Below are 18,067 nucleotides of genomic sequence, written 5' to 3' on the forward strand. Positions count from 1 at the left end.
GAGTTCTTGGAATGCGGCTTCACACTTATCGTTCTTATCGAATGAACGTGAACTAGCAAGGAGCTTGTGGAAGGGCGTGGGAATAAAAGTTCGAAGTTCCGTATAAAACGTCGAAAGTATCAGGAGAGTCCAATGAAGCTGCGCAGTTCTTTTGCACGAAGTGGGCGGGGAAAGTTGAGCACTGCGGAAATTTTTTCCGGATCGGGCTGGATGCCGTCTTTCCTAAGGAGATGACCCAGGACTTTAATCGTTGTGCTAGCGAAACGGCACTTCCTCCTGTTTAGTTGAAGTCCGGCATTAGAAAAGCATGTGAGCACTTAATCTAAGCGTTGCAGATGGTCAGTGAAAGTCGAGTGAAACACGACGATGTCGTCGAAGTAACATAGGCATGTTTTCCACTTGAGGCCGCGAAGAACAGTGTCGATCATTGTTTCAAATGTGGCGGGAGCATTGCATAGACCGAAAAGCATTACGTTATATTCGTAGAGACCATCTGGAGTAGAAAAGGCGGTCTTTTCTTTGTCCGCTTCGTGCATTGGCATTTGTCAATAGCACGAGGATGTCCTCAACGTACGAAGTATACGACTCGCCATAGTGCAGGACGCGCTCAGATAGCCTCTTTTTCGCAACTTCCGAACGAACCGTCGGTGTGCCAAAAATCCGCCATTGCTGCTCCCTGAAAGACGACCAATCACGGAAGTTCCTCTCGTGATTCAGTAACCATGTCTTGGCTACTTGAGAGACGTAAAATGGTAAGTTGTTTAGCCTCGATGTCTCGTTCCTGTTGTATTCGCTGACACGATAGTAGCTGTCGAGCAAGTGTTCAACATCCTCACCAGGCAAGCCAGAGAAGATTTCAGGATCGCGATACCGGTTGTTGGCAGGGCTGGGAGTGGGGGTGCCTGGCACTCGAACCGAGATGGTGGACGCTGTGGTCTGGTCTTGCGACATGGCCGCCTCTTGGCGTAAGCGGCCTCCCGAACGTAGCTCCAGGAGAAGATCTTGAAGTGGATTGAGGCCGAAGGGGTCTTAAAGTGCCTCCACCACTTGAAATACCACGGTCGAGAAAGCGCTTTATTCTGAGAAGGACAAATGGCGCCGATGCTAACATGAACACGAGCCGATAATTGATGATGACTTTGTACAGATGAAGATGAAGTGCGCCTAATTGTTTACAATATTTATGACCTCTGAATGCAAATGGCGATGTTTATAACTTTATTAGATGCAAATTATTAAAAGTTTTTTTCTTCACGAGTAGTTACAATTTCCTACTGCAAAGAGAAATAATAGTGAGACACGAATGTTTCACGCAAATTGTGCAAGGTGTTGATAAAGAACTTTGCCGAAGGGGTAAGTGAAGTCCGCAGGTCTTCTTGTTGGTCAAAAATACATGCAAGAAATGTGAAACGAGGTGAACACAGTGGAACATACTCATGCTCCAGACATGCGGTATCCATACTATGACAAATAATTGTTAGTTCGGCACAGTCGTCCTTTCGCAAATATAGTAAACTTCGTCCTATGTATTTATTTTAATATATTTTGCCTTTGCACGGTGTTCCTAGTGGAAATCAAAGAAGAACTGTTGAAGGGGAAAATGCGGATGAGGTAGCCGCCGCTGGTACTTCTCATGCTCTTCTCTTGCTATTGTCAGGATTCAGAGAAATAATGAAAAAGTATGAATTGAAAGCCGTGTGCGCCAGCACCAGCAATTATGCGGTTAGCTTGTAGTCACAATACATTTTTAGTGAGAAGGCAGAGTCAGCTCAAAGGAAACCTCAAACGATGTCGGTACAGAGCTCTTGTAATGCCACTCTAAAGGGTCGGTTTAGGCTTCGGCATCACCGGGGTGGTACTGTGCACCCCTCCCCCCGGAAAACTTCGCAGTTAACTAGGGCCACCGAGGTGATCCTGCCCCCTCCCCCCTCCCCCCCCCGTAGTAGGCTCCTATGTAGTGCATGAAAAAAAATTGCACAAGCTCAATAGAAACTTGAGGCGTAAAGTCGTCCAGACAAATGCACATGGTTAACAACACAGTCGCATTTGTTCTCATCAAAACTTTACAAAGAAAGAGTTCATCGATAATTTTTTTATCCTGATGAGAAATCCATATGACGTGGTCAGTGCACTGGTGTGCACATACTCTCGTGATCAGTCGAGTCCTGCAGGTGTCTGATCTTCCAAATGACGCTTTGTCTCCTCAGAACTACAGCAGATGTCACAGGCCGTCGGCAACCTACATTTCGTCCGGGTGAAGCATCTGTAAGCCCGATTTCAAGTGCCTGTCAATCCCACACTTCCGTCCCTAGCACCCTTTCTCCATCGGTGCCTGCTTAAGTCGTTGTCTGTCGACAACAAGCCATCGGGAAGCTTCGACGCGGCTAGGTGAAGGCTCTGCACGCCGGGGTTCTCCCGGTTCTATGAAACTGCACCTCCGCACAACAAACCGCATTCCTTCCATTCCGCCTCCCAAAGTGTCTTTTCAATTCTCCATCTTTCAAATCAAACGTGGACTTCTTGAATTGAATCTGTTTTTTTTTTCTTGGGACCATAATGGCTTCCGCGTGTTAGCACCGGAGTCATGAGGCACGTTATCGCAGCTGTCTTTTTCTGGGCGCAAAGAAGTCGCATGGCGCTCCGATAACGCAGTTGTCATGTACGACTGTGTGGAAATGTCCGGACCTCGAAAACAGAAGGGCATCATCATCATCATCATCATGATCAGCAGCAGCAGCAGCAGCAGCAGCAGCAGCAGCAGCAGCAGCAGCCTGATTACGCCCACTGCAGTGCAAAGGCCTCTCCCATACTTATACAACTATCCCGGTCATGTACTAAATGTGGCCATGTTGTGAATTGGTACATGACCGGGGTAGTTGGAGAAGTATAGGAGAGGCCTTTGCCCTGTGCAGATCATGACAGCATTTAAATCGATAGGACATTCACAGGTATCTAGTGAATGTAAGAAAAGCAACGAGGTAATCATTCAAGAATCGCTTCGAGTATTATTGACCAGCATTATATAATGAGTTGGACGAGAAATGCGAAGCGAAGCTAGCAAACCCCTTTACCAATAGGGAGTGATAATGCCGAGTTAACCACACTTTGTAGGTTGATCGCACTCACCAGCACTACATCAACCACGGCCCATTGCCTGCAGATAAAAATGGGCACGTTTGCGGAAGAAATCCTGCGAGCCCTTCCACTTTCGCCGTTCTCCATAGGACCTGTGTAGAAAGGAGAGGTTAACCTAGTCCAGGAATGCATACTTCTATAGGAACAGGTTGATAGTGTGCTCTATGGAGCGCCCTTGTAAGCGCGCCACCAGTGCGAATGGAAAGAGACTAAGGGAGACCGGAAACGAGAGCATGAGCCACTCGTCCGTTGATTACCTAAACACCCGAAGCCTTCTCCCCTCTCTCAGTAACAACGGTAATAATTACGGTAATAACGTGCTGGTTATCCCGCGCCGGGCATCGCGCCCACAAATTAAGACGGACCTCACGCAACCAGAACTGTCGAGGTCATGCGTAGCATTCAATAAAAAAATGGCGACTGGTGTGTTGCTCCTATTTCCGAGTCGTACTTGCGACTCGCACTCCTATGCATATACAGGATGCCCAAAGCTAAATGTAACCTAAATTTTAAAAACGACGGAGTGCGCTAGAAAGCTGAAAACAACTCAATGGTTTTCGTTGGCCTAGCCGGCGGTTTTATTTTTCGTTTTGCAAACTGAAATACCTATTATAACACATCAGCTAACTTTACTGTGAAGACGAGGTATACACTCTAAGAGAAAGCTGTTAGCTTAATGATAATTTACAGAAATTTTCTGTGCAGCAAAATAAATTTTCTGTGGATGCTTTATGACAGAAACCTGTTAAAAGAAAAAATCAGGAATTCCCGGTTCTTCTGGATCTCTAGCCTACAAATCAAGTCAAAGCTGAAATATAACCGTTTTATATTATTGTAACTTTATAAAAACAAAAAAAATTAGTTTCTTTGTCCTTGTCGTACACGCCGTTTCTTCTCTTATTACGCACGACGCGCTGTTTTCGGTACAGCTTTCATGCCCCACGCCATAATCAAGGTGGCTGCTCGTCGAGTCAACGCATGTCGGCATTGCTTCGTTTCTGTTTTCGAAAATCGTAAAAGGTGAGTGCTTTTCACTTTAAGTACATTGCAAACAGTGCACGACGTATCCTTTTACCGAATATTTTCTACATAGAACAGGACTACATTGTAGCCCGCAAAGAAAATTTAGGCGGACAGTAACAAAATTTTGCATTCACGTGTTCAGACATTTCAGCCTACGTTGCGGTTTGTGAGGTAACGTGGGATTTCGGTATTACGTTTAGCTTTAGTTTTTTTTCTAATAGCACACGTAAGGGTTAGCCAGTGGGCTTGACAAATGTATTCTCGCCTTTTCGGAATGTACTTGTTTTTGCCGTGGTTGTGAGAAAAAAAAGCATGCGTGAAATCCCATAAAAGCCCACTCGCTCACTCAAGCAACTCAAGCAACTCAGCCGATTGTGATTTGTGTTAGCTACGATGAAGTGTTTATATTATTAAAATGACCGCAAAGTGCGATTTTTTTCCGTTGTTTAATATTTTATATGTTTTGATGCTCGCATGTGAACCGACCACATATGAGGGTAAATGGTACCCAGTATTGATTTCGTTGCTTCGTTGGCTGCAGTTCGAGTGGTTTAGCGCGTTACCGTCGGGAAATGATTTTGCCTGGCCACTGACCAAGTCACTTCATTTTGAAAATAGCGAGACCACTGGAATGCGTGGCTTTGTGTATAATCTGCACATTTTAAAAGCAGAGCGCGGAAGGTGCTAGTACACGAGCCGAGAAGATTTGCTGTCATCACGCTCGTGGCCACGAAGAATTGCTCGCATGTCTTCTGTTAGCCTCACTTCTTGACTCTCACGAAGAATAACAAAATGTATGAATGGTGGACTGAAAAAATCAGGAATAAATGATCAAAATTTTCATAAATTGTACTGCAGCGACATGTTGAGTAAAAAAAGTAAAAGGGCAGCATGGTGTCCTCGTTTCACGTACCTAATACTATAAATTTAACGTAATGTGTCAATCCACCGCTTTAAATTACGAGGACAATTTTCTACCTTGTGCCGTTCTGCTAGACATTATCACGAAAACAGCCGACTTGTGATTTTTTTTTTTGCGAATGGGCACAAAGGGAACTGGCGGAGGCAGCGCGGGAGGGAAGGGAGTAACTTGGACTCCGTCAACAAGTGCGCACTTCGTGCGCACACCGTACCTTGAAAGTGACCTACAGACGGGTCATGCCTTTGTTCGCGCTGTGTTCTCGCCGTTCTTGCGTTGGGCCGATACATCGCACGAAGGTTACTTCGCTCGCTGCTGCTATTGCACCTGCTCAAATCAGCATTTCAACAGTGAGTGTCCGCGCCCATCGAGTGTGATGTGTTTATGTTTGCTTGTGTACGCTGACACAATGCTTGTTAGTTCAGTTAGTAAGCGAATGTTTCAGTGTTTACACCGCCGATAAAACTAGTATCCTTACTTCGTATAGCTGTCTACTAACTTGCTATAGCAGTTTCATCTTTCAGGCAAAACAGCGACATTTTTTTTTAGTTCGAAAAATAAAAAAGCGCAGGGAGCATGTAGCACAATTCAGTTTATTAATGTGAATCACATAAACAAGTGCACTTTACTTGAGCGACAGATTGCAATACTCAGGTTGCTAAGTAAAACAAATTATTGAGTAACTTCACAAGTATTCTATTTCAAGCAGATGTAAAAATTCCGAAATTGAGGTCAAGACGTAATCAACTCGCTGCGTCACTTCTCTACTGATCGGCTTCAATTCCTCAGTTTCAATATGTGCCCTCAAGTGAATTGTAAGATTAGTTTGGTAGAGTTATAAAACAGAATGTCATACAAAAATATGCACATTCGTTTTTGATATCCCGTTCTAACTGGCTGCATGGTTTAAAAATATTTAAACCATAGCTGCACAAGTGGTATGTTAATATTGTCATGAATAGGTGACCCGTATAAAAAGCAACCAACAAAACAACCAAGATAGTCAAAGGGTGGTAATTACACCTGTAGCTGAACCAGTGGAGATCAACCTGAGATATTTTTGTTCTTTGTCTTTATTGACTGTTGTTCCTTTAAAATGAAGCAATCGTTATTCTTTCTGTGTCTCCTTTTTTATGCCTAACTATTTCCCAAGAAAACTTAACTTCCAAAGGAAAACCACAGACGCCTCAATTAGCCGGAGGCTCACACATCCTCTAGCTTAGTTCATATTGACAATAATAGAAGCTTGCCAGCGTAATGCTCCGTATAGGCTTCGCCATTTTTTAAACAAAGAGCGACCGCCAACAGGAAGTGGCGTCTGCGTTTGTGTGTGTTGCGTAAATGTTGCGTGTAGCTTTTGTACGCGTTGCGTTTGTGTGCGTTGTGTGTGGGAGGGCATGTACATTTTATGTCATTGTGAGTGCTGTTTCTTTCAAAGTGTATACGGTGCCACTGACTGGCCAAGCACTAATATTCTTCAGTAACCTGAAACAAAATAGTGGTCTGGTCGAAATAAATATCATCTGGAAGTGGCCTCCCACAGGTTACTCACATACGCAAACTGCAGGGCTTTGTTTACCACTCTTCAAAAAAGAAGTCTTGTGCTAAAGCGTTTCACTGAGCTTGGTACATTAATTAGATTACGGGGTTTTACGTGCCAAAACCACTTTCCGATTATAAGGCACGCAGTAGTGCAGGACTCCGGAAATTTCGACCACCTGGGGTTCTTTAGCGCACGCCTAAATCTAAGTACACGAGAGTTGTCGTATTTTGCCCCCATCGAAATGCGGCCGCTGTGGCCGGGATTCGATCCCGCGACCTCGTGCTCAGCAGCCTAACACCATAGCCACTGAGCAACCACGGCCTAATGTAATATCATCCTAATGTAATATGTATGTTAATGAACCACTGTTGTTTCCAGGTAAGTCGCAGCATGACACCTGAGAGAGGAACCAAGTTCCAGAGCACAACCAAGCATCACGACCTTGCACCAAAAGTTGCCTCCATAATCAGTTGTCTTCACAATTCAGTTTTAAAGCAGAAGGCTTCAACAACGTAATGCCGCGGCCACTTTTAGTTTTTTTTTCAGCACCATTATGATTTGATAATCACAATGGTGCGTAATCAGTTGGAGAACTCTGGGAGAGCCCTTTGCCTTGCAGTGGGCGTAACCAGGCTGATGATGGTGATGATGATGATGATGATGATGATGATGATGATTTGTTATACCGGGTGTTTCAGCGAAGCATTCAAGAATATTTAAAGGTTGCTTATGGGTTGCCCAATGCATTTGCGTTCTATTGACTTTTTCAACAAAACATCGTTTTGTGCATTGAAGCTCAGAAGTAACTGCAACGGCAATGCGTTTCTCCACAAAGTTGTATCTCGAAAGTTATATTTCCCAAAATAATATCTCGAAACTGGTGTCATCCCGGGAATTTGTTCTAAGTCGATCCGCCTTGCGATCTCCATGGCTAGAATTTGTAAATTGCAATATGGGCCATTAGGCAAGTTAGAAACCTAATCGGGTAATTTTTGGCAATTAGTCGATTATGCATTTCAATTTTTTGCAAGTAATGTCCGCCTCTACGAGTAGACCCGCTCATGAACTAGAATCGTGATATCTGCCATAGGCAACCTTTTAAAAAAGTATAGGGTTCACTGAAATACCCTCTATAAGCTGGGTGGTATAAGTTAACGTTCTTTTTTTTTCAGGTGGTTTATTTAGCCATCAGTTTTTCCTGCTTTAAAGTAAAACGCTTTTCTATTTTTGTCCAAAACAAACTGTATCTTTGGGCCCCATAAAGTAAAATTATTTTGTTATGTTTTTCTTGCAATCTCCTCACGTCAGATATGCGTAACCGCCGATGCAAGCAGCAGGCGGTGACCCGCAGGGTTGTCTGAAGAGACGAATCAAACGTTCTCCTCATTTATAGGAGGTCACTTTTGTTTGCATTAAAAAAAATATGATTGCCTACACTGAGCTGCTTGTCTTATCTAAATGGTTGACAAGAGGCGAGGAGTACGCGCAAGTGGAAAGAGATTCGATGGGGCTGAGCCAGCGCTGTGAAAATCGATAACCGGATGAAGAGGGTGGTGCCGGCGTCTGCGATTCGTCCGCTTTCCCTTACTTAGCTTGCGGTGGCTGGTCGAAAATTGGGGTGGCATTCAACGGAAGCTTAAGAATGCTCCTAAAACGTATCCTCAGCAAAGAAGAGCTGGCAGAGTTAGGTCGTAAATATGCTAAAAGTGCTTAAAAACGTTACGCTGCCATACAGAAAGTGTTATCATGCGCGTATAAACCCATGCTCTCCGGAAGGTGTGACTAGCCAGTGTCTGAATGATCGGCGGCAGCCATCTTTTTTTCCTTTCGGAATGGGCAGCCTGCGGCTCATCCGAAAAATAAAGTTATGTTTTGTTCGGCTTATTAATGCATCTTTAACGCGTAGACGTCCCTTTTACGCCGTGAGTTTCGCGGTTTTGTGACATCGCCTGACAGGCAGGTGAGGTGGGCACAGCCCTAAAGCTCTCGACCAATAGCTGAACTCTATTGGCGAAAAGGAGTCGAGTCAGAAATAACTATTTTTCTTTTGTTCGGTGGACTCGTGCATAATGAGTGTGTACCCATCATATAAGATGGGGAGCTATCGCGGTTTTCGTGACGTCGCGTAACGGACAGGCGAAGTGGAGGAGTTCGAAAAAAGTTTTTGACCAATCCCGGAGGGCTGATTGCAGAATTGGAACAGGAAAGTTTGGAATAGCTACGTTCAGCTTTGAGCACACATCCTAACTTTCGCGTTGAGACCAGCTGCATATTTGCATGGTATTTGTTATTTTATAATGATTATGTTACGCTCAATAGAAACCTCGAATACTAGAAAGTTTACATGACGATGTAAGCTGGAAGTCATAAACACTGGTCGAACAAACAATGTCGGCTGCCGTCAATGTTTCTATAAGGAAAATTATCTTCGTCAGGGCGGCAACTGCCCTCACGAAGAGAAATGCCCTTGCAAAGTGCTGGCTTCACCGACATTTCTGGTTCGCCCATTGTTCATCACGACATAAAATTGTCTTTACACATCAAACTTCTGTACAGTGGAAACAAAAGAAATTGCGAAGAAACAAAAAATATAAACAGAAAGCAAATTTTATTGCAGGTCTCAGAATGAATAATTGTTTTATACATACATTTCCTGTAAAATAAAACACAAAATATCCTTAAAATGACAGGCCAATATTAAACAGAAAACAGAACTTTTCCTGTAATACAACATAGATAACTGTCTTTAAACGCAATATGTCTCCTAATGTAACACAGAAATCACTTGTTAAACACCAGACAAAAGGAAAATTAAAATCAGAGCTGTACAAAAATTTTCTGGCAAGGCAGCTGCCAGAAAATTTATGTTTCTCTAAGGAAAATTTGTACAGTGTAGAATAATTGATGAAACCCTCAGAAAGTAAAGCCCCGCAACTAATCGATAACACGACGCTCCGTCGCAGACACACGGTATGGACGTTGGCGTAGAGGCGCATGGCTGCCGGTGTGGATGGGGTGAACGACAGTAGAGGTATGTCCTAAGCATTGTAGTTGGTGGTCGAATGAAGTTAGAAATCAGGTAAGCAGGTGGACGATCTGCGTGCGCTGAGTCGTAGTGAGGTTGGGATGAACAGAAGGAGCAAACATTCGATCACATGCAGGCACAGACAGAGAGGCAGGAAGATCCATGGCGTCCACCTGAGGAGGAGTCGAGTCATCAGGCATATCGTAGACAGAGTTCGTGCAGAATCCGTCGCCAAGATCTAGACACGTGCCGTGATGTAACCAAAACGTATTCGAACCATAAAATGCGCTAGAGCCCTGGCGAAAAGAAAGGAGGGCCAAGGGAAGCAAGACGGGAAGATGGCGTACAGCAAGTTGAGACGGCGGGAGAACCCTGGAATCGTAGAAAGCAGTACAGGAAACGGGCACAAGGGCGGAAGGACAAGGAGGGATATCAGTGTCGGTGGCGCCAAACAGTGGAGAAGAAGATAGAGGCAAACTTCAGACAGACTGCCGGAAAATGGGGTGAACACAAGTTCAGAACGGGCACAATCAATAACAGCCTGATGAGATGAGTGGCATTAAATGATGGCATTAAAGCAACAGGGAAGAACAAACTCAATGTGGTATAACCTGTCTCGTATGGCGACACGAGCGATACATGTTCCTAAAGACTCAATTGGCTCAGCGCTTGCTGTACGTAGCGAAATGGCAGAAAACGGCGTAGAGACTTTTCGGAGCGTACGGCGAAGCTCGTGGGCAATCACGGACTTGGTGGCACCCGTGTCGACAAGTGCGTGAACGGCGATACCTTCATCATCAACTTCATATACGTTCGCAAGGAATAAGCGAGGGCTTGAACAGTTCGAAGAGATAGCAGTTCTTGCCTCCGGAATTGCGTCTTTGAGTTTTCCTCCACGGCTGGAGGGTGGTTGACGATGGGAGATAGGAAACGTCAACGTGAAGATGGGGATCGATGAGTGCTGAAGCTCTGTGGAACAGGAGATGAGGGAGCGAAGTGCGGAACTGGTTGCACATAGCGGGACATCTAGTCGGGAGCATTCCCTTGTGGTCTCGCAGTATCGGGAGGATACCAACTTTGCCGGTGGCAGAACCATACCACGTGGCCAGCAAAGCCACACGCGAAGCAGATAGGCCGGTTGTCTTAGGTATGCCACGGATTGTCAGCAGGGGGTCAAGGTTGGGGTGCACAATGCTCAGCCGGGCTTAGGGGCTGCGGATGTGCGCAGAAACCGTTTCTGGACAAGCAGCTCGCACCTGCAGAAAGCAAGGCGTAGAAGCAGCTTGTGGGCGTATAGTTTGCAACTTGACACAGAGGTCTTGGCCTGGTGACGACGGCACCGCACGTGAGCGTATCGGGCGCTGGAGGTGGCTGATTAGCAAAAGGCAGTGCATCGCTGACTTGTTCATGTATGACCCGTTGGATTTCCGTGGACAAAGACGACTCAGAAGACTGGGCAGCAGGCAGCAGTGACAGTTGGCGCGTGACTTCCTCGCAAACGAATTATTTGATTTGGTCGAGGAACGGGGAGTGGGCAGGAGCAGAACTGGAAATGTCGGTGATGGCCGCAACCATGTGGTCCGGCGCGGCAGCTCGGCGCGTAGTAGGGCGTTGTTTGAGGAGCTGATCGTAGCTTTTGCACAGGATAATGACCTCGTAAACCGTTTGAGGATCTTTCGCCAACAAAATTTGGAAGGCATCATCCTCTATGTCGTTCGTGGCATTCTTTATCTTTTCAGCATCGAACATAGCGGGATTAGTGCGCCGGCAAAGGTCAACTGCGTGTTCCATGTAGCTGGTGAAGTTTTCACCCTTTTCATGAGTGCGACAATGGAAGCGTTGTTCTGCCCAAAACTTGCGCACAGCAAAGTGACCGCAGAGTTATTCGAAACAATTCGTAAATGGTATCCAGGTGGAAATGTTGGATTCATGATTCCGGAACCAAAGATTAGCGACTCCAGAAACATAGAAGATGACGTTAGTAAGTTTAGCTGTGTCATCCCATTTGTTATGCGCACTCACGTGGTCGTATGACGAGAATCCTCCCCGTCATGGTCGTCGCTGCCGCTGAAGACTGGAGAATCAAGTTGGCGTAAAGCACCGAAGCAAATGACAGGCGATATCTGGGGAGGATCGGGCTGCGCGGTTGTTGAAGCAATGAACGACAATCTCGTGGGCATCATTAAGGAGTGTGCAATGGAAGTCGGTGGTAACTCCGTTAGGCAGGATACCAGCAAACTATCGCAGGAGACGAAAGATCTGATCAAGAAACGCCAATGTATGAAAGCATCTAACCCTACAGCTAGAATAGAACTGGCAGAACTTTCGAAGTTAATCAACAAGCGTAAGACAGCTGACATAAGGAAGTATAATATGGATAGAATTGAACATGCTCTCAGGAACGGAGGAAGCCTAAAAACAGTGAAGAAGAAACTAGGAATTGGCAAGCATCAGATGTATGCGTTAAGAGACAAAGCCGGCAATATCATTACTAATATGGATGAGATAGTTGAAGTGGCTGAGGAGTTCTATAGAGATTTATACAGTACCAGCGGCACCCACGACGATAATGGAAGAGAAAATAGTCTAGAGGAATTCGAAATCCCGAAGGTAACGCCGGAAGAAGTAAAGAAAGCCTTAGGAGATATGCAAAGGGGGAAGGCAGCTGGGGAGGATCAGGTAACAGCAGATTTGTTGAAGGATGGTGGACAGATTGTTCTGGAGAAACTGGCCACCCTGTATACGCAATGCCTCATGACCTCGAGCGTACCGAAATCATGGAAGAACGCTAACATAATCCTAATCCATAAGAAAGGGGATGCCAAAGACTTGAAAAGTTATAGACCGATCAGCTTACTGTCCGTTGCCTACAAAGTATTTACTAAGGTAATTGCAAATAGAATCAGGAACACCTTAGACTTCTGTCAACCAAAGGACCAGGCAGGATTCCGTAAAGGCTACTCAACAATAGATCATATTCACACTGTCAATCAGGTGATAGAGAAATGTGCGGAATATAACCAACCCTTATATATAGCTTTCATTGATTACGAGAAAGCGTTTGATTCAATCGAAACCTCAGCAGTCATGGAGGCATTACGGAATCAGGGTGTAGATGAGCCATATGTAAAAATACTGGAAGATATCTATAGCGGCACCACAGCCACCGTAGTCCTCCATAAAGCAAGCAACAAAATCCCAATAAAGAAAGGCGTCAGGCAGGGAGATACGATATCTCCAATGCTATTCACAGCGTGTTTACAGGAGGTATTCAGAGACCTGGATTGGGAAGAATTGGGGATAAAGGTTAATGGAGAATACCTTAGTAAGTTGCGATTCGCTGATGATATTGCCTTGCTTAGTAACTCAGGGGACCAATTGCAATGCATGCTCACTGACCTGGAGAGGCAAAGCAGTAGAGTTGGTCTAAAAATTAATCTGCAGAAAACTAAAGTAATGCTTAACAGTCTCGGGAGAGAACAGCAATTTACAATAGGCAGCGAGGCACTGGAAGTCGTAAGGGAATACATCTACTTAGGGCAGGTAGTGACGGCGGATCCGGATCATGAGACGGAAATAATCAGAAGAATAGGAATGGACTGGGGTGCGTTTGGCAGGCATTCCCAAATCATGAACAGCAGGTTGCCATTATCCCTCAAGAGAAAAGTATATAGTAGCTGTGTCTTACCAGTACTCACCTACGAGGCAGAAACCTGGAGGCTTACGAAAAGGGTTCTACTCAAATTGAGGACGACACAACGAGCTATGGAAAGAAGAATGATAGGTGTAACGTTAAGGGATAAGAAAAGAGCAGATTGGGTGAGGGAACAAACGCGAGTTAATGACATCTTAGTTGAAATCAAGAAAAAGAAATGGGCATGGGCAGGACATGTAATGAGGAGGGAAGATAACCGATGGTCATTAAGGGTTACGGACTGGATCCCAAGGGAAGGGAAGCGTAGCAGGGGGCGGCAGAAAGTTAGGTGGGCGGATGAGATTAAGAAGTTTGCAGGCACGGCATGGCCACAATTAGTACATGACCGGGGTTGTTGGAGAAGTATGGGAGAGGCCTTTGCCCTGCAGTGGGCGTAACTCAGGCTGATGATGATGATGATGATGGGCTGCGCGGCGTCCTGAGGCATTGCAGAAACTGTAGGCAGCGTCAGGCTGCGGAGTTCTGGGTGTTACGTTTCGCCTACGACGCGCGGTATAGCCGGCACGCTTGTCAAAGCGCGGCAGCCGCGGAGAGGAGCTCCCCAAGTGTGAAGTGAGGAGGTCTGACCGGCGCCGGCCCGGCTGATGCGTCATTACGCTCGTCTCAACATATCTCTCAGCTTGTCCGTGCCCCGCTGTCACGTGGTCTCGTCCCGTGACGTTCCCTCTTGCCGTCAACTCCGAGAGCATAAAAGCAGCTGCCCCCGGACGCCAGGAGAGAGGCTCCGAATTCTTCCGTCGAGAAGCATGCTCTCCCGTCTCTCCACTTCGGTCGACCTGACCGGCCGTTCTTTTGCGATGCTAGAATAAAGAAGCTGTTCTGTTAGCAGTCGACTCATGCTTTGCAGGGACCTTCGGATGCTTCCAGTTGTGCCCCAGGCCGCCAGGCCAACGCTACCCTTGGGGCTTGCGACCCAGATGCAACAACGGGCGTCAGCACTGAGGTTCCAATAGCTGGTTGTCAGCGGTGAGATCGCGACAACGGAGGCCAGCAGCGAAGATCTGCGGTTGACTGTATGCTGAGCAGCACAACGACCATCCGGGAGCAGTGCAACGAGCCCTGTGTGATGACTGGTTGCCTGCAGCAGAACGACTGCGCTGAATTCTTGGCTGCGAGATTTGGTGAGTGCGGGACTTTCTTCTTCTGAGTTTTGCCAGGCTTTTGTTAGTGTCAGAAACAAAGCTGGTAATTGTGGTTGTCGTTGCTGCCGGGTTAGTTTGCGGCAAGACAATAGTAGGCAGTAGAGAAAGCAGCATTCAGAGCAGCCATGGATTTGAAGTCGTTGCGCAAACCGAAACTGCTGGAGCTTGCAAGAGAGTTGGGTCTGGATGTCTCAGACAAACTCAGAAAACCAGAACTGCTAAGGGCTATGCTTGAGTTGGAAGCGGAGGATGACGAGCTGTCGGAATGCCTTGAGAGCATTGAGGAGAGGGACACGGCAAAAAGACAGGAGCGCGAACTTAGAGAACAAAAAGAGAAAGATGAGCGTGAACGAAAAGTGCAAAAAGATGAGCGCGAACGAAAAGAGCAGAAAGAAAAAGAAGAGCGCGACCATGCTTTGGAAATGAAGCGTCTCGAGGTGGAGATGGAACGCGCTCGTAATGGAAGTCAGACACACGGTGCAGGAGAACGAGTATTGTTCAAAATGACTGACCTAATGCGGCCGTTTAAGCTTGGAGAGGACATTGGTTTGTTCCTGGTTAACTTTGAGCGAACGTGCGAGAAGCAGGGGTTCTCTCGGGAAACGTGGCCACAGCGCTTGCTTACTTTGTTACCCGGCGAGGCGACCGACGTAGCCGCTCGCTTGAAGAGAGAGGAGGCAGAGGATTTCGACAAAGTGAAATCGAGTCTGCTAAAAAAGTACAGGCTGTCAGCGGAGGCGTTCCGTCGGAAGTTTCGGGAAAATGAGAAAGGCAAAAGTGAGTCATATACAGAGTTTGCCTAGAAGCTTATGTCAAACATGCAGGAGTGGCTCAAAGAAAAGAAAGCGTTTGGTGATCGCGAGAAAGTTTTGCAGTGTTTCGGGCTGGAACAGTTTTATAGTCGGTTACCTGAGAACGTGCGGTACTGGGTCTTGGATAGGCCAGACGTTAGTACGGTGGCTAGAGCCGCTGAGCTAGCCGAGGAGTTTGTGACGCGTCGGGCTCGCGGAGCTAAGGACGGTCAAAAGGGTGAATTAGGCTCCAAGTTTGAGAGGCCGAAGTTCACGCCCATGAGAGCAAAGGGGGACACACGTAGTGCGGATGCGAGTGAAAGCAGTCCGACCGAACCTAAGGAGACGGCGGTAACCGAAGCCGAACGCAGAAAGCGGTTCGAGACGAGGCAAGTGCACGTGTGTTATACGTGCCAGAAGCCGGGTCACTTTTCGGCGCAGTGTCCAGAAACAAAGACAAAAGTCGTGTTTTTGTCATTATGCAGCACTGACGAGAACATGAAGCTTCTCGAGCCTTACATGCGAGACCTCCTCGTGAACGGGAAAGAGTGCCAAGTGCTTTGCAATTCAACAGCTACGATGGATGTAGTTCACCCCTCTTACGTAGAACCCGATATGTTCACGGGCGAGTGCGCATGGATCAAGCAAGCTGTGGAAGCTCATAGCGTGTGTCTGCCGGTAGCAAAAGTGCTTATTGAAGGACCTTTCGGAGCACTTGAGACGAAGTCGGCAGTGTCATCTATGCTGCCCCCCCAGTACCCGTAACTATTTTCGAACAGGTCCGATCACCTCCTGCGCGAGAAGGGTCTTTTGTTTGGTGAGGCTAACGTTCAAACTTTAACCAGATCGAAGGTTCGGGAGCTCACTGCAAAGACGGTAGTTGCGGGGCCGACGTTGTCGAACAATGAGAAAGGGTCAGAGGCGCAGCAAGCTGATATTCAGAGCACGTCCGAACTGAATAAAATTTAGCCTGTAGCGTTGAAGGCACCAGTACCGGAGAGGAAATGCCCGATACGGGAAAGTTAGAAGACCTATCTGCAGATTTGCTCATCGCGCCTACGTCAGACGGACTTAATAGGTTGCTAAATGTCAGCCGGGTGGCTTTGATAGCCGAGCAAAAGAAGGATGGAAGCCTAGAAAACATACGCTGCATTGTCAAGGAAGGTATCGCCAAGAAAAATGCTCGTTTTGTGGAAAGAGGTTGGGTCCTGTACCGGAAGTATCTAGACCGCAGGGGAGTGGAGTTCGATCAGCTGATCGTGCCTCAGTGCTACCGTCAGGATATGTTGCGCTTGTCGCATGGGGGTTCGTGGTCCGGACACCTAGGAGTTAGGAAAACTAAGGACCGTCTCTTGCAAGAGTACTATTGGCCAGGGTGTTTTTGGGATGCAGACCACTTTGTGAGGACATGTGACACCTCTCAGCGGGTGGGCAAACCAGGGGACAAATCGAGGGTGCCGTTGAAGTTGGTACCTATCATTACGGAGCCTTTTATACGGCTCATTATTGATACAGTGGGACCTCTGCCGGTAACAACCACGGGGTACAGACACATTTTGACTGTGATCTGCCCAGCGACAAAGTTCCCTGAAGCAGTGCCGCTTAAAGAACTCATCTCAGTTGAGATAGTCAATGCACTAATGTCCATATTTGCGCGAGTTGGTTTTCCTGCGGAAATCCAATCAGATCAGGGCACAGTGTTTACTAGCGCTTTGACGGCAGCCTTTCCCGAAAGGTGTGGGGTAAAGCTGTTATACAGCTCAGTGTACCACCCCCAGTCAAATTCCGTTGAGAAGCTCCCCTCCGTCATGAAGCGCGAGTTGAGAGCATTGTGTTGTGAACATCAAACTGACTGGGAGCTGTGTCTGCCTGGGGTGATGTTGACATTATGGACCACTCCGCATGCGGCTACGGGGTTTTCGCCAGCTGAGCTAGTGTACGGTCGCTCGCTGCGATCTCCGCTTCGCATGCTTCGAGACGGATCACTGCCCTCTCCAATGGCTGCAGACCATCTCTTTCACAAATGGCCGCCTCCTGCGCTGGAGCCTCGCTTGCGTTACAGGTGCGTTACAAAAGGGGAGTCCCAACGGTAACGCCGATGGCTTAAGTCGAAGCCCCTAACGTGGGAATGAGCCTCAAAATTGTTTGTTACTGATGTTTTTCTTCCTGAGGCAGGATATTTAACATATTGCTTTTGTTTAGTGTTTCAAAGTGATGACGTGCTTTCTAGTGCAATTTTCCAATTTGTGGACGCGTTCTGAGTGCTGCTAGACTACTGTAAAGAACTAGGCAGTAGTATAAAGGGGGAAAGAGCCTGGCATGGCTTAGTGAGGGTTGTGCCGTGCTTGCTGACTGAGCGGCTGAGTTTCGGGGCAGTTCTAACGCTTGCTGGGAACGAGAACAAAAATGGCAACTCTCCCGAAGTCACTTTGCAGTGTCCTGTGTGAACCTGAACGTGAGAACGAGGGCTTCTCGGTGCGCTGCGCTCAAGAAACGCCGAGGGACGACCGATTTCGGTTATGAGCATCATCGAGCGACATCCCTCCGGACAGCGGATGCAGTCCCCTGAGCATCGGGATCTCCTTCCCCCGGTGGGGCGGTCTGTTACGTTTCGCCTACGACGCGCGGTATAGCCGGCGCGGATGCAACGGACGCCAGAGCTTCGTTCAAAGCGGCGGACATTTTGGCCCGTTCGGAGCTGCCGCAACGCAACCCCGCCAAGTGCGTCCAGGCATGTTTCAGTGCCACCTGTCTTCATGTGTGCATGTGTGTGT

General features: G+C 47.1%; 1 protein-coding gene across 5 annotated transcripts in view; it reads right to left on the bottom strand.

The window, feature by feature from the left end:
• Nucleotides 1–18,067, bottom strand: part of LOC135920839 (uncharacterized) — a 250,850-nt gene that overhangs the window by 94,679 nt on the left and 138,104 nt on the right. For 3 of the 5 annotated variants that reach the window (XM_070522868.1, XM_070522869.1, XM_070522867.1), the window contains one exon: nucleotides 3,127–3,227. In XM_070522868.1, coding sequence (XP_070378969.1) covers nucleotides 3,127–3,227 — 101 coding nt within the window. Of the gene's footprint in view, nucleotides 1–3,126; nucleotides 3,228–9,209; nucleotides 9,274–18,067 lie in introns of those variants that run through there. The other 2 variants (XR_011507723.1, XR_010570340.1) reach the window with 1 other exon arrangement.

The sequence above is a fragment of the Dermacentor albipictus genome, chromosome 8 (assembly GCF_038994185.2).
Source record: "Dermacentor albipictus isolate Rhodes 1998 colony chromosome 8, USDA_Dalb.pri_finalv2, whole genome shotgun sequence".
NCBI lineage: Eukaryota > Metazoa > Arthropoda > Arachnida > Ixodida > Ixodidae > Dermacentor > Dermacentor albipictus.